The 14,209-nt window shown below is 48.5% G+C and overlaps 1 protein-coding gene across 2 annotated transcripts in view; it reads right to left on the bottom strand.

Moving 5' to 3' along the window:
- The window catches only part of PBX1 (PBX homeobox 1), a 128,397-nt gene extending 114,634 nt beyond the window's left edge, over window positions 1–13,763 (bottom strand). For both annotated transcript variants that reach the window (XM_083867434.1, XM_083867435.1), the window contains exons 1-2: window positions 13,166–13,763; window positions 10,554–10,627 (exon numbers count right to left, since the gene is read on the bottom strand). In XM_083867434.1, the coding sequence (XP_083723560.1) occupies window positions 10,554–10,627; window positions 13,166–13,356 (265 nt within the window). In that variant the 5' untranslated portion in view covers window positions 13,357–13,763. The remainder of the gene's footprint in view (window positions 1–10,553; window positions 10,628–13,165) is intronic.
- Window positions 13,764–14,209: the final 446 nt, after the last annotated feature.

Below are 14,209 nucleotides of genomic sequence, written 5' to 3'. Positions count from 1 at the left end.
CTAGACCTGCATGCAGAAGAGTTATTTCCAAGGAAAACTCCCACCCTGGGCTGTGCACTTGCCAGACATGCACTGCAATCCTATCCAAAAGGAAACATAGCCCCCTCCACCACAATAAAAACCAACCAGGCACCCACTGCCCAATGGACCCATTCACAAGACGAAACCAAGCAGGGTCTGAGCTCTCCAGAGCCAGGGCTAACCCTGCATCTACCCAACATCAGAGCAGCTCCAGATGGTTGCACAGGTACCGTGGCATTACACAACACCATTTTTCCCCTCCTGCTGCTGGCTCTAGAGAGGACACAGTACCAGCATCTGCTCTCCCTGCTCCCTCCTACCCATGAGGAAAGCAGAGACCCCTGACCTTCTCTGACACATCCCCCCAGCCCCTCCACAGCTTAAGCAGCCCAGGTGTGCAAATGTTACCCAATGCCCTCACCAGGCAGAAAGTAAATTCCAGCAAACTGAGGAAATGCCAGCTGCAGTCAGACACTGGGATGTGCAAATAGCAGCCAAGGACCTTTGGGAAAGGAACAGCCCAGGCCCAGGTGCTCCTCCCTATAATCCTTCTCAGGATGCCCCCTCCAGCAGCTCCTGTGGCAAAGGAAAGATGTTAATTTGACTATTTGAGGGAGTGAAATAAAACCCCAACGTTTGCTCTTGTGCTAAATGACCTTTTCAGCCACTTGGGGACAGAATTGCACCGGGGCTTTGGAGTGAGCTACAGCGGTTGCCGCTTGCTCCCTGCTCCCATGGATGCTTTGTGCCTCCAGATGCATTTAAAGCGTCCATGCCTCCCAGCCACCTCTGTCCACCCAGCAACGGAGCCAAGAAACAGCCTCTTTGGAAAAATCTGCGTGAAGTAGGGAGGAAGAAGTGGTCTGCTAAGAGCTCGCTGAGCAAAGCGCTTCAGACGGTTTCATTTCGCATCGCCAAAAGTGTAAATCAGGGAATTGCTCCTTGGGTTCTTCTCCATTAGCAAAGTATATTGCAAGTCCCTTCCCACCGCCGATACCGATCGACACTTCACATCTGCTGACCAGATCTAACAGCCAGGATTTTCCGGGGGAATAATACATTCAGTGAAAACACCATTCCTGCCACCTGCTCCCCCCAAACACGCAACCGCTCCGGGAGCGGCTCCTCGCTTTCTGCAGGCACACGCACAGCACTATGCTGTAGCCAGAAGCCTTGTGAATCCAGAAATAAAGAGGTGATCCCTTCAAAGCAAGAGTCATAAACCCCTCAAAACACACTTCCAACCAGTGGAGCATGTCCCACTGTCTGTAACTTCCCTAAACGTGAACAAGTGCTCTTCTGAAAAGCACCAGCTTCACACCAAACCTACTGGGGGAGTCCCGTGTCCTGTACTATCAAGTCAGGATTGACAGCCACAACTCTTTCCAGCTAATTCCTTTTACCCTGTGAACTGCAATCTCTAGCCTTTTGTCTAGAGATCTGCAATAATTGGAGTATTACAAATTCATCACGTTATCTCAGTATTTGAAATAATATTTTTGCAATTTATTGCAATATTGCAATCAATCATATTATTGAAAATGCTTGCAATATTATTGAAATGAATCATATATTACAATAATATTTTTGCATATAAGCAGGTTCCTCCCAAACAAAAAAAAAAATACTAACCTAAAACACTTGCAATCTTTTAAAATTAGAGACTTATGAGTTAAAAGCTAAATTTACAGCTGAAAGCCAGAGACCAATCCATGCAGAGGCTTCAGGTATTGTATCATTCCTAATGTTTCACCAGAGAATCACTGCACAGGGAAAAAAAAAAAAAAGAAAGTATGTGTGTAAACAAACGTAGGTACACCCACCAGCAGCTTGGGTTTTGAAACATTAATGCTGAAATTAGAAAGGCACATTTAATAGAGTTATGGGCAGATTCACTTTCAGTTTGGCTCCAGCCTTGTAAATATCAAATGTCAAAAGGAAACAACTGCACTGAGTTAAGAGAGAAAAATCCCCATGCTGTGGAGACATATCCGAGATCGGGACCGCTGGAGTTGGGAAAGAAGCAGCAACCAGCAAGGAACACTTCACAACTGGAAGGGTATTTCTGCTGGGTAACCTGCCACTGCTAATTCTGCTAATCAACATCACTCTGGAATTTGGAAATGTTATCCAGCTAGGAGAGAAACTTGATTTTCCTCTTCTGGTAACGAGGATGGGCAGGCCAGCCAGGTTGTGTGAAACCAAAACTGGGACATGGAAGCGATGAACTGAGTTTCCAGGCCTGTAACTCAGGCAAGAAACAAAAATCCAGGCACCAGCATTTATTTAAGCAGGCTGATCCCACTTGCAAAGGCAGCTCTGCTCGTTTTTCAACAAGGCTGAAGTAAAATGGCAAAGTTATCATTTTAGATTAGAGCAGCTCCTCACAGCACTGGCTCTTCCGAGGGTTTTCCATTTATCAGTACATTTAGGAGAATAAAAAGGGCAGGGGGGGCTGGAAAGAGCCCATCAGCTTAGGGCAAGCAGAAAAGCTATTTTGGGTAAGGCTTCTCCTATAAATAAAAAGCTGGGAAGGGAGGGGACAGTGACAATGTATGGCTCCCTCAAGGTGTCACAGGGAGATTTCCATTATCTGTGGTGGAGACCTCCCCAAAACACAGAGCATCACCAGCAGCACTCTGCTCCTCGGCAGGCACAGCTTCCCTGGCAGCCAAACCCTCCACTGGGCTGCCCATTCTCTGGCTGCCTTGCCTTCCCCACAAGGAAAAGGAGCCAGGAGAAGTGGCTTTCTGTTCCAGCTCAAAAAAAAAAAAAAAAAAAAAAAAAAAATATATATATATATACACACACATACAGGGGCACAGCTCACAAACACAAGGCCAAGAGATATTATTATTCCTTTTTTTTTTTTAACTTGACACAGCTGCAAATCAATAATTCCAGGCCAAGTGATTCCCAGCACTGGGAGAAAGCATCACCTGAGTCCCTCCTGAGCCTGGCCTGACAACACACACTAATGTATTCAGCCCACAGCCTCCTCAGGCCACAGCTTTCTGTAATTTATCCCTATAGCACCGACCACCCTGGATTATTTAAGTCGCTGGGGGAAGCAGCACCTCCAAGGCAGTTTCGAGCAGAAGCTGCTGACCACCCAGCCCACAAAACCATCATTTTTGGTTTCTAAGGGAGTTCCCAGCAGATGCTCCCCAAAGGAAACATGGATTTCACAGAAAACCCCCAAAATTGACACCTCTGGAGCACACTGGGGAGGTGGTCATCTGCAAAGCACCAGGCAGCACCTCCAAGCACCAGCACACCCAAAAACCCATGGTGCTCGCAGAGCCTGGGCTCTGGCAGAGGGTGCAGCATTGGGCTGCCTCGTGTAACCCCAGGCTGGCAGCCCAGGAGCCAGGCAGGGCTCACAAACACCTTCTCCCAGCACGGGGAACACTCACCACAGCCAGCAGATCGGGACTCAGCGGATGTTTGGGGAAAGCAAAGGATGCAGATTGAGGTTGGTTTATTAGATTACAGACAGCCCCATGCAAATAGGGCCATATTGATCTGGTCTGCAAACACCTGGCTGGGAATACGAGCAGCCCCTGAGTATACAGAAGCTGCTGGAGATTATTAACCAGATCCATTGCTGTAAATCACATTACCTCCTTCCAAACCCTGACCCAGCACGGAGTCCCCCTGTGCTAGGCACTATACAGGGCAAATCCTTGCAGCACAAGGGAGCATCACTTCTCCCGGCATGGCACCCAAATGCCCAAAGACTCAGCCCAAAAGTGTGGAGCCTGGCTTGGGCATCCTGCTCTAGGGGCCGTGGAACCAGTTTTGTGCAGCCCACCTTCCCCACAGCAACTCCCAAAGCAAAACATGTCACCAGGAGAAACTCACTGCATAGGGAAACTGCCACAGGAATGCAAAGCAGGAAGAAAAAAAAAAATTCAAATAATAAAAAAGGGTAGACAATATATACTATCACATCTTCAGGGGAAAACTCACCCCCTGCTCCTATAGGGTCCCTCGTATTTTGCATCAACTGCAAACCACCCCTGCAGTGCACAGGGTAGACAAGACAGGCTCTCCTGTCTGCCAAAGCACCCCAACTCCAAGCACAGGAAGGAAAAAAAGGTAGTAAAATGCTTCCCAGCAGATTTCCAAGATATCACGAAACCCTTTGCAGAGTTTCATTAGCAGAGAAGGCAGTAGCTCCAGGATTAAAGGAGGAACTGGGGAATAAGGTGCTGAACCAAAGGCAGAGGAGGAATCCTGTCTTCCTCCCTTTTCCCTGCCAAAATCCACAGCTCTGATTCAGCAGAAGCACCACCAGCAGCACAGCCTACTATATCTCACTGCAAACAAACCCATTTATGTTTAAACCACCACCCTACTCCCCTCAAGGATTGCTGCATGCAGTAATTTCCTTGTGACGGGAAAAAAGAAAAAAAAAAAAAAAAAAACCCATGATGAAATTGTCTCAGAGTTTTCTCTGTGTTTTGTTTACAACCACTGCCCTCAAACCCAGGGCCGGCACAAGTCCTGCTAACAGGAATAAATCTCACATTTGAGAGCATTTAGAAAAGCTCTGCTTGCAGACACTCAGCACTCCAAGGAGGAAATCCCTCTGCAGGTCTCAAATAAGGGAACTTGAACCACTTTTCCCAGGAGAAATTTAGGCCTGAAAGATCTTCTGAGTTTCTCATTTGCAGCTACAAGGCCCCAGTAACAAGATCTCCTTCCCCGGACTCACCCACAAACTGACTGCTGCCAGGATCACGCAGAGGCAAGGGGAGACGGACAGGAGAGAGACCCAAGGCAGTAGGGAAGATACCCAACATTCATGGAAGAGAATGCTCTGGTTAGCTGCTGTTTATGTCCACATCTGGTTAACACAGGTATTTTTCCAGCATGCACTAATAGTGAACATAGATTTGTTCTCCTTCAGTCCTGTCAGCAGGAATTACCCAAGGACTGGGCTGCTGGAACAGCACCTTCCAGGAGCCCTCCTTCCCTGGACTCAAAGCTACTCAAAACCTGGGGAGGCCAGCGCAAGCAAAGACTTGGAAACTTGGGATCAAGAGCTGGAATACTGGCTCATCCATCTCCCAGGAGCAAACAGGCCTGGGAGCAACAGGACACAGCAGACCCTCCAAGAGCACCTTCCTGCTGTGCTGCAATCACAACAAAGTTTGCTCAACATCAGGCACCCACAAAAACCAAGCCTTGAAATAAAAAGCAAACAGGTTTGATCCTGTACACCACAAATCGTGGGGAGTCCCTCAGGAGCAGGAATGCTATGCCAGAGCCAGGCCTGGATTCTCTGCTTTGATGGCACGGCCGAGGGGGAGGAGGTGGGAAGAAGAGCCCACTGGCAGCTCTGTTCTTCCCACCTCCTCCCCTGGAGGATTGCAGGAGGCCAATTTTGATTAAACTAATTAAGCCTGCTCCATTCAAAGAGCTCCAACCACATGCTACCAGGGGAGGAGAAGAAAATACGAAATTACAAGGGGAAAAGAGAAGTCGCCCCGCAAGCACGCTCCTCCAAAGCCATCCAGCCCCAGCAGATCCCTGATGGACACCACCACACTTGAAAATAAAAGCCCAGAAAATGGAATTGTTTTAGAGAAGCCCTGAAGACTCTGCTCCTTCCAGCTACCAGGACCTAGTGGGACATGCCCTACCTCCCATCAGGACGACTGGTTTCCATTCCTTCCCAGTCAGTCCAGAGGTAGCCACTCCTCTTGTGTTAATTCAGTCCTCCGCCAAAACAAGGTCTACCAAACCATTCCTATCTTCCAGTCCCTTGCACATTCCCTCCCCTCCTTTCCCTTGAAGACATCAGGTTTCTGGAAGCAATTTAATTATGAGTTACAGCGAGGCTTCCTCAGGCAGCATGGATCGGACTGGAGGCCCTGCTCTCCCAAAATGTTTCACTTCCCCCCAGGGCAGCCACACCAGGGACCCTGCAGACTCTGCCTGGCACAGAGAGAGAAGCATCACTTTTGCTTTCAAAGCCTTTCAGCTGGAAGGAAAAAGAAAAATAATAATAACAAATATCAAAGCAAAGGCTTCCTCCCCTTCGAAGGGCAGGAGGGAGAGCGGCTGGGCAAGGGCTGGACCTGCCCAAAGCTGAGCAGAGACCTAGATCCTGCAGGGCTGGAGCACTGAGCACTTTCCTGATGAGCTTTCTTTCCAAGCAGCAGAATGATGCCTTAGGTGCAAGAATTGCATTGAAATTCAAATCGGGGTGTTGAACTCTCCCCTGCGCCTTGGGAAACCTCCTCGTGGAAACGCAGGATGAGGAGGAGGGCAGGATTTGATCCCCTGGGGAAGGGCTGGGGGGAAGAAAAGCAAGCTGCCCCATCCTCCTGGGAGAACACCTGAGCCAAGGGGCGCTGGGCTTGCCAGTGTACCCTTCTTAAAGCTCTGCCCCACACCCCAAAAACCCCAGCAGTGCACACACATCTGCCCCTCCTCTCCCCATGCTGCTCCTGGTGGGGTTTTACTTGGGGCGTCGAGGAGGAGAAGGGAGGGAGGGAGGGAGGAAGAAAAAGAAACCCCATATCATAATTGCTAAATTAAAGAGAAATAGCAGGCAAGAATAATAAGAGAGGTGTCAGAAGTGAAATACAGTAACAGACATTAAAAAAAAAAAAGACTACAGTTCTGCAATGGGGGTGTTAATTGAATACAGAGCTGGAGAGAACAAAGGGGTGTTAAGGAAGAGAAGAAGGGGAAAAATCCTACCTCCTCCAAAGATCTGATTTGAGTTAAGTTTGGGGAAGATAATGCACAGGGAAAGGTAGCTAAGAGGCACCTTATATAGCTATTATGTTCTAAAATCTAAAATAAAAAAAGAAGAAAATAAAAGGCAACAAACCCATTATTCAACAAGAACTGCACAGCTAATCAGTGCTGTCTATAAATATTCCACTTTGTAAATCCCCCCCATTGGTGCTATGTACATTTTTCTTTTAATCCTGAATTCCTTCAACACAGGAGGGAGAGGAGAGTAAGAAAATAAAAATTGTGGGATTTCAAATGCAAGTCAGGGTCTTTTTAAGAAGTAGAATTTGCCCGATGCCCTCACCTCCCCCAAATGAGCAGAGAAAGTGAAACGATGGGAAAAGCTCTTAAGGAGGAGGATCAGATTAAATGGTCATATATCCTGTGCTCAGCCTCTCCCCGCCGGTCCCTGCCGAACGAGATGGGAGTTGGGAAAGGCTCACAGCTGAAATAGATGCTGCTGCATTTTGACAGCAGATATTTTCCAGTTTGCCATCCAAGGACCCCACGTCTGCGTACGCCTTGCCTGATTCTTCTGCTTAGCTATTCTGCTCATGCAGAGAACAGCTTAAAAAAAAAAAATACCAAGAGAGAGGGAAAAAAAACAAGGAGAAAAAAATAAAACCAAAAAAACAACAAACCAGCCATAAAGACAGAGCCCCTATCCCTGCCTTCAAACTTTTTATAAATCAGGAATGCAATTTCCGATTTCAATCCCTATTGATGGAGGAATCAATTGTATTTAGGACAACAATGCCTCCCATTTCCATAATTATTATTCCAAAAAGCCAGCCAGCCATTTGAAGGCAGTCCTGCCCCTTCCCTCGCAACAAAGCGACCAACAGCAAGTGAAAACACACCAAATGAACACCGACAACTTCAACGTATATTTAAGTGGCAATTTTTCTCCTCCCCTACATACTCCTGACCTCTCAACTTTTATTACTTTTAAACAGACATCACCCCAAAAGCAGCAATCCCCAGGTTTGCAGACAAAAGGCAACCCCCTGAGCTTTTTTTTTATCATGATAATTTTTAAAAGTGAGACTAAATACTTTAAAATAAGCTAAAGAGCCCAAATGCAAAAGGCAACTCTTTGGCCAGCAGAAATGACCTATTTTTCTAAGAACTTTATGGACACTTTGGGTTTGCTCAAGACAAGGTTAATGCTATGAAATAGTAGCCATAATGTTGCAAGAGATGGTGGTAAAGTCTCTGTAAGGCTCTGGAGTCACTTAAATCAGGCAACGGGGTAACTGAACGCACATTTCTGCACATCATAACGCCGGGGGGAAGATGTACGCACGCACTTCCAAACACCCACCAGTGACCACAAACAATCACCAGGATTTCAAACGCCACACATGGAAAAATCTGGGAAGTTAAATAGAAAGTGGGAAGCGAGAAGTTGGCTCAACTTTCACGCCGCTGCCCGCAAGGAAGGGGTAAGCAAACAGACGCAGGCAGTACCCTCGGCCCCAGAAAAAACAAGGCAAACTTCCTCCTAGCATTGGGCCCACAAAGCAATAATTTTAAAAAAATAATAAAAATAAACTGAAACCATCTGGCTGTTTGCTTTCTTATGAAGTGTGACTTTTGGGGACGCAGATGGGGGGAGAGGGGAGGAGGTCTTTGAATTTGCAAAGTGAAAGAATTCACCGCAAACATATCCAAGGGTAGATAAACAACGCTCCAAAAGCCATCTCAAGTCAACCTCTTTGGAGGCTTCCACAGCACAGCCCCATAAGCCAAGCAATCCAGGCACAACCCCAACAAACAGCATTTATAAAAATGTAAAAAGAGCCCCAGCTCACACCGGAATATCCTGATTTCCAGCAGCATGCTTCCTATACCATCTCTTTCCATTTTCCTTAGCAGACAGGAATTATTGCACTACGGCTATGTACAGTTCCTCATCCCTCCCCAGCTCACCGGGACTTCACAGCATCCCTGAGCTCACCTGGCTTTTCCCACCAAGTTTGGTTCCAGCACATTCCTTGTTCCCTAACTTTGCCACTGCATTGATAGCAAAGCTGAGCTGGGATTAAACAACTACTCTGCCAAAAAGTGCCCCTGCGCAGACAACGCGCGGAGCATCAAATACAGCGTCAAACACACTTGGAGAAGAGGGAAGCAAAGGTTCTTTGGCTCACACAAAATTAAAGGATAAAGAGAGAAGAGGGAAAGGAACTCGGTGGCTGTTTTTTTGCGGAGGCGCGCAGGGGAACGCTATAAAATCCTGAACGTTTATCTCTACGTAGACTCTCTCACATTACAGCGTAAGAACAGTCTGGAGGTTCCCATACCAAACCCACTGCTGGTTATTATGGGAAGTCTGTAGGGAAGGACTCCTCGGGAAGGTCAGAGGCGGCCCCGCAGCCGCGAGGACTCCGGAGAGCCGAATGCCATTGGTAGGTGCTTTGTCTGGGCTACACGCTGCACAAACAACGCTTAACAAAGGGCCCTCTTAGTCATTTTATATATATTGCAAGAGTCAAGTAATTGTATTTTCAATCAGCTGCTCATGCTGGGAGCTTTTTTATACATATATATATATATTTAAGAATGGGAAAAAAAAAGAAAAATAAGACCCAGTTGAGGTTTCTGAAAGCTGTTCCCCTTTTATGTGTAACTATCAATGTATATCAACTGGGTGTGCAATCATATTTATTGTCACTTTCATTCATGTCATGCCCTTGCTTATATGGCTTAGATATGAATTATTGACTGTTTCAGTCCTTGTTGTAAAGAGGGGGAAGGGAGGAAAAGTCAAGTACTTTGCAGCGTGCTAAAACAAGGCAGCTACACCGGCATGGGAAAGCCCACAGATCAACTCTGGTCAGCTCAGAAAGCCAACAGGAGAGATGAACCACCCCCCAAATTCCCATCATTCCCCCTACTTTTTTGTTTTACATTAAAAGAAAAGAAAAAAAAAAAAAAAAAAAAAAAAAAGGAAAAAAAAAGAGATTCCAACAAATACATAAATAAGTGGTGCATGTTGCTAAATGTCCTTCCCTGAGCATCTGTTGTTTAAGATCACCCTTGATTGATGACTGCTATTTTTTAATTGTTGCTTTTAAAATTTAAATGCCCCCCTGGGATGTGTTATAAGTGTGTTAGTACATGGTAGGAGGTCTGGAAAGTGGGAAACAGCAGAACCAACGCTCTCATGCCATTAGCTTCTAAAGAAGCCTGAGAACACCCCATGCCATAAAACAACAGTACCCTAAAGTAGCTAACAATCTAATATATTGCTTTCACTAAAGGCAACTGACAACTTGCTCTTACATGAGCTAGCCTGGATGATTGGCAGACAAGAGCATTTTAACCCTTTCTTTAAAAAAACAAAAGTAAGAAACCTTTGTGTTTACCTGAATACTAACGGTAATAAAACTGCACAGTTTAATCAGGATTATTTCCCACACGCTCACTCTGCATTCAGATTTTATTTTGTATTTTAAGCAGTGTCATATCTTAAAGGAGAAAACTAGAGCAAGACAGAAATTGCAAGGGGGTTGAATTTTTTTTCTCCCCAGAAAAAGCAATAAATAAAGAAAGGATATACAATGCAAATTAAACCACGATATTTTCTCTTCTAGACACAAACCACATCATGCAAATCCAGTGCCAGAAGCATTAAATACCAACGAGTTATTTCTCCCCACTTAAATACTACTGCATGGAGGGGGGCGAGGGCAGGGCACAAACTTGGGGGAATAAAATCCCCAAAGAGCAGAAAGAAAAATAATACAGGACCAACAGCATTGATTTCCTACCTGTTTTTTCTTTGATTTCACACAAGACATTAAAAAGCGCCGGCTTCATCCTGTGGCAGTTCAAAGCATGTTTCCTGGAGAGAAAAGAAAAGAGGGGAGGGTGAGCTCAGGATGTCACCATGAGGAACAACTTTCCAAATGCATGCGGGCTGGCGTAGAAAAGGCAGGTTTGAGCCCCCAGTGCTGCAAACAGCCACCGACTCAAGTCAGGGGAGATGAATGTCACCAGTTTGGGAATGGCTGGAAAATGGCCTTTGCCACCGAGCAGCTCCACAGCCGGCGCGAGGCAGGCGATGCTCCACGGCAAAGCCAGCAGCTTTTGGGAGCCCAGCTCAGATCAACTGTCTCGTCCAATACAGACACAGCACCAGGCTCTCCCTGTCCCGCACCTCCTGTATCACACCAGGCCATGTGCTTTATTAGGCTCGTCCTGTGAGGCAGAGGGGAAATAAACTCCTCCTTGCCCCAGTGCTGGAAACATCCTCTGCTTAGAGCTGTCAATTCAGGGAATTTCAGCACCCAACTTGGAGCACAGAAAGATGTATGGAGAGACAACCCCATTCCTCTGCCTCCATGCTACTTACATCCAGCTTATTTGCAGGTGTTAAAATTTAATTCTTTACAATTGGGACAGTAAACACATTAAAAATCACAGCCGGCTGCTTCTGGGAAGGGGAGGGAAGTGCTATTCAAAGCTGCTCCATTCGGCTCTTGTTATTCCAGAGCTGACCGTTCTCCTGTGGGTTTTGAGGAGAGACTTTGGGGAGGGGGCGTTTTAATTGGCTGGTTTCAAAACCCACCACGCGCCCGCTGGGGCAAAGAAACAGCGTGATTTAATTTTTCCTCTTGAGCCACAGGGTGATTTAGCCAAGGGTTCTCAGTTGCACACAGGGCTGTTGCTATCAGGCGCCGGTTACGGGGATTTCTGTTTACCAACCAAAATTACACGCGAAAGACGATGTGAACATCTGGCAAACATTCACACTACTTACCCCACCACCCACAACATGTTAAAAAGATTTATATATCTGATGAAGTCTCTCAAAGGTATATACCCTTGCAGAACCACAGTGTTCCCTTATCAGCACACCCAGATGGGCGCAGACATTTGGGTATACGCAAATCACATACATATGCTGTAAGGGCCCTCTTACAAATAATGCTGGCACTTTGCATCTTCCCAAAACTTAATTAAAAAAAAAAAAAAAAAAAAAAAGAAAAAAAAAGAAGAAAAAACAAACAAAAAAGAGGTAGCAAAACAATCGTGCAACAGTAGGACCGAAGTAGGAAATGCAAAGCCAAATGTTATTGATAAATACGGTGTGTTTGCCAGCTCAGAGTTAAAAATAATAATAATCTACAAAAAGAAAAAAAAGAAGTACTGTGAAGAAGCAGCTGAAATAGACGAGCAAGGCAAACCCATAAAGCTTTCTCCTAGCTCTGTTCTGCTTCGGTTTTATTGATTTGATTAACTACACTGAATTATCCAGGCAGGAACACACACGATTCCTGCAACTTTCCAAAGGAAGAGCCCCTCACTGCTCTGGGTCTGGCCGGGGAGAAAGTGAATGATTTCCTCCTCACAGCTACTCTGCCCCTGCAAGAACATAAGAAAATGAACAAGATCTACCCTGCAACCAGCCTTTTTGGTAGGTGAGAGCTCTATAGAATCTGTGGAGACAGGGAGGATGGAAACTGAGATTTGGGGCTACTTTTATCCTTCTGCAAGTTCTTAAGCGAGTTTTGGGGCTGTGCGGCGCGTTTTTCCAGGAACAATGTATTCTAGCAATCTGCTTCAACTCCGGGCTTCAAAAGATATCAGGAGGAAGGACAACACACCAAGCAGTTTTGCAGCCCAGAAGAAATATCAAGTGGAACCCAGGCAATCCAGGGCAACTTTTTTATTGTAATTCCTTTATTTGAGGTTTTTTTCTTTCCCCCCTCCCTGAACTTTTGGTAGTGCCTTTGAAGGTGCGCATTAGGTTTGCACTCCCGAAGCACAGGACAATGAAGATACCGGCTCTCGTAGCCTTATTTTTTCCTTTTTAAATACATCTGCAACTAAGAAGGGAAAAAAAAAAAAAAAAAACAACAAAACAACCCCCAAAAAAGGGCAAAGCTTCCATGACCATCTTCAAAGCGCAGAAACGAGCTGTAAAAAATAACACCACTACAGGGGCCTAAGAAAGAACATGATTAGCAGCCCTAAAAGCGGGGCAGCACTTCGTGGCTCTTTCGGAGGAGCCCGGAACGGAGCCCCGACCACCGCCGCCCTCCGCAGCTAAACCCCCACCCCAAAAAGGCTGGGAAAAGCCAGGCCCAGTTTGTGGATGGAGGGAGGAGGAGGCTGCGGGCGCGGCGACCCCTCGAAACCGCCACGAAGTTGGGAGGTGGGAGAAAGACTGGAAATAATAAAGGAGGGAGGGGAGCGTGTTATTAACCGGTCCCCTTTCTTTTCCCCTCCCTCCCCGGCCACATTTCTCCGCAGCAGGAGCGGCAGGATCCCCGTCCCCCGATGCGCCCGCGGCCCCCGCCGGACAACAAAGGCCGGGCCGGGGCGCGGGGGAAACTTCCCGGCACCTGCCCCCCACCCTGCTCCCCGCCGCTCTCACCTGGCCTGCGCCTCGTCCAAACTCTGGTCCGTGATGGTCATGATCTGCTGTAAGATGTCTCCGATGTCCTGCTTCCTGCCTGCCTCCCCCTCCGCCCCGCCTGGTCCATCCTGCATGTGCTGGGACAGGCCCGGGTGCCCCGGCATCCCCACCCCGCTGTGCGTGTGCATCAGCCGCGGCTGGTCATCCATCGCCGGCCGCCGGCCCCGCTCCGCCGCCGCCTCCTGCCCTGGCTGCCGGGAGCGGCGCGGCTGGGCTGGCCGCCTGGCTCCTTGCTTTCTTTTCTTGCTCGCTTTCTTCTTCTTCTTTCCTCCCCCCCCTTCCTCCTCCTCCTCCTCCCCAGCCTCTTCCTCTTCGCTTTTTATTTATCCTTCACGCTGGCGCCCGGCTCCGCGGCGGGGAGGAAGAGGAGGAGGAGAAAAATGAAGGGGGGGGGGGGGGGGGGAGGAGAGGAAAAAAAAAAAGAGAGAAAAAAGAAAGGGGAAAAAATCCCTTTGGCTGCCGGAGGAGGAGGAGGGAGGGAGGGAGGGAAGGAGGAGGGAGGGAAAGGGGGGGGGGTTCCGGGGAAGGGAGGGGAAACGGCGGCGACTCCAAAAGCAGGGCAGCTCAGCCCCGCGCCGCGGAGGCAGCGGGCGGGCCAGGGGCAGGGGCTGCGCCCGGGGAGGAGGCGGCGGCGGCGGCGGTGGCCGCGGCGGGGCGGCCGCCCGCGATGGCAGCGCCGGAGCTACCGCGGCTGGAGCGCGGCGGAGCCCCCGCGCACCGGGGGAGGGCTCCAAACTTTCCCCCACCCTGGGGCCGAGCTCGGGGCTGGCTGGGCCCCCCCCTACGTCGGGCCTGCGCGCACCGCTCCGGCCCTCGCCGCCTGCTTTTGTTCGGCTCCGGACTCCTCAAACTGGCACGGAGGAGCCCGGGGGCGGGGGGAGGAAGGAGCAGCGGCGCCGCCCGCCCCCCCGGCCCCATTGGCGGCGGCGGCGGCGGGAGGGCCGGCCCGCGGGCCGCACCGCCCCCTGCGCGCCCGCCCGTCAATCTCCGGGTTCAGAGGTG

This window comes from Zosterops lateralis (genome assembly GCF_965231275.1).
Source record: "Zosterops lateralis genome assembly, chromosome: 9".
NCBI classification, from domain to species: Eukaryota; Metazoa; Chordata; class Aves; order Passeriformes; family Zosteropidae; genus Zosterops; species Zosterops lateralis.
Note: the sequence above shows the minus strand (reverse complement) of the source record. Positions and strands in the feature narration are given on the sequence as shown.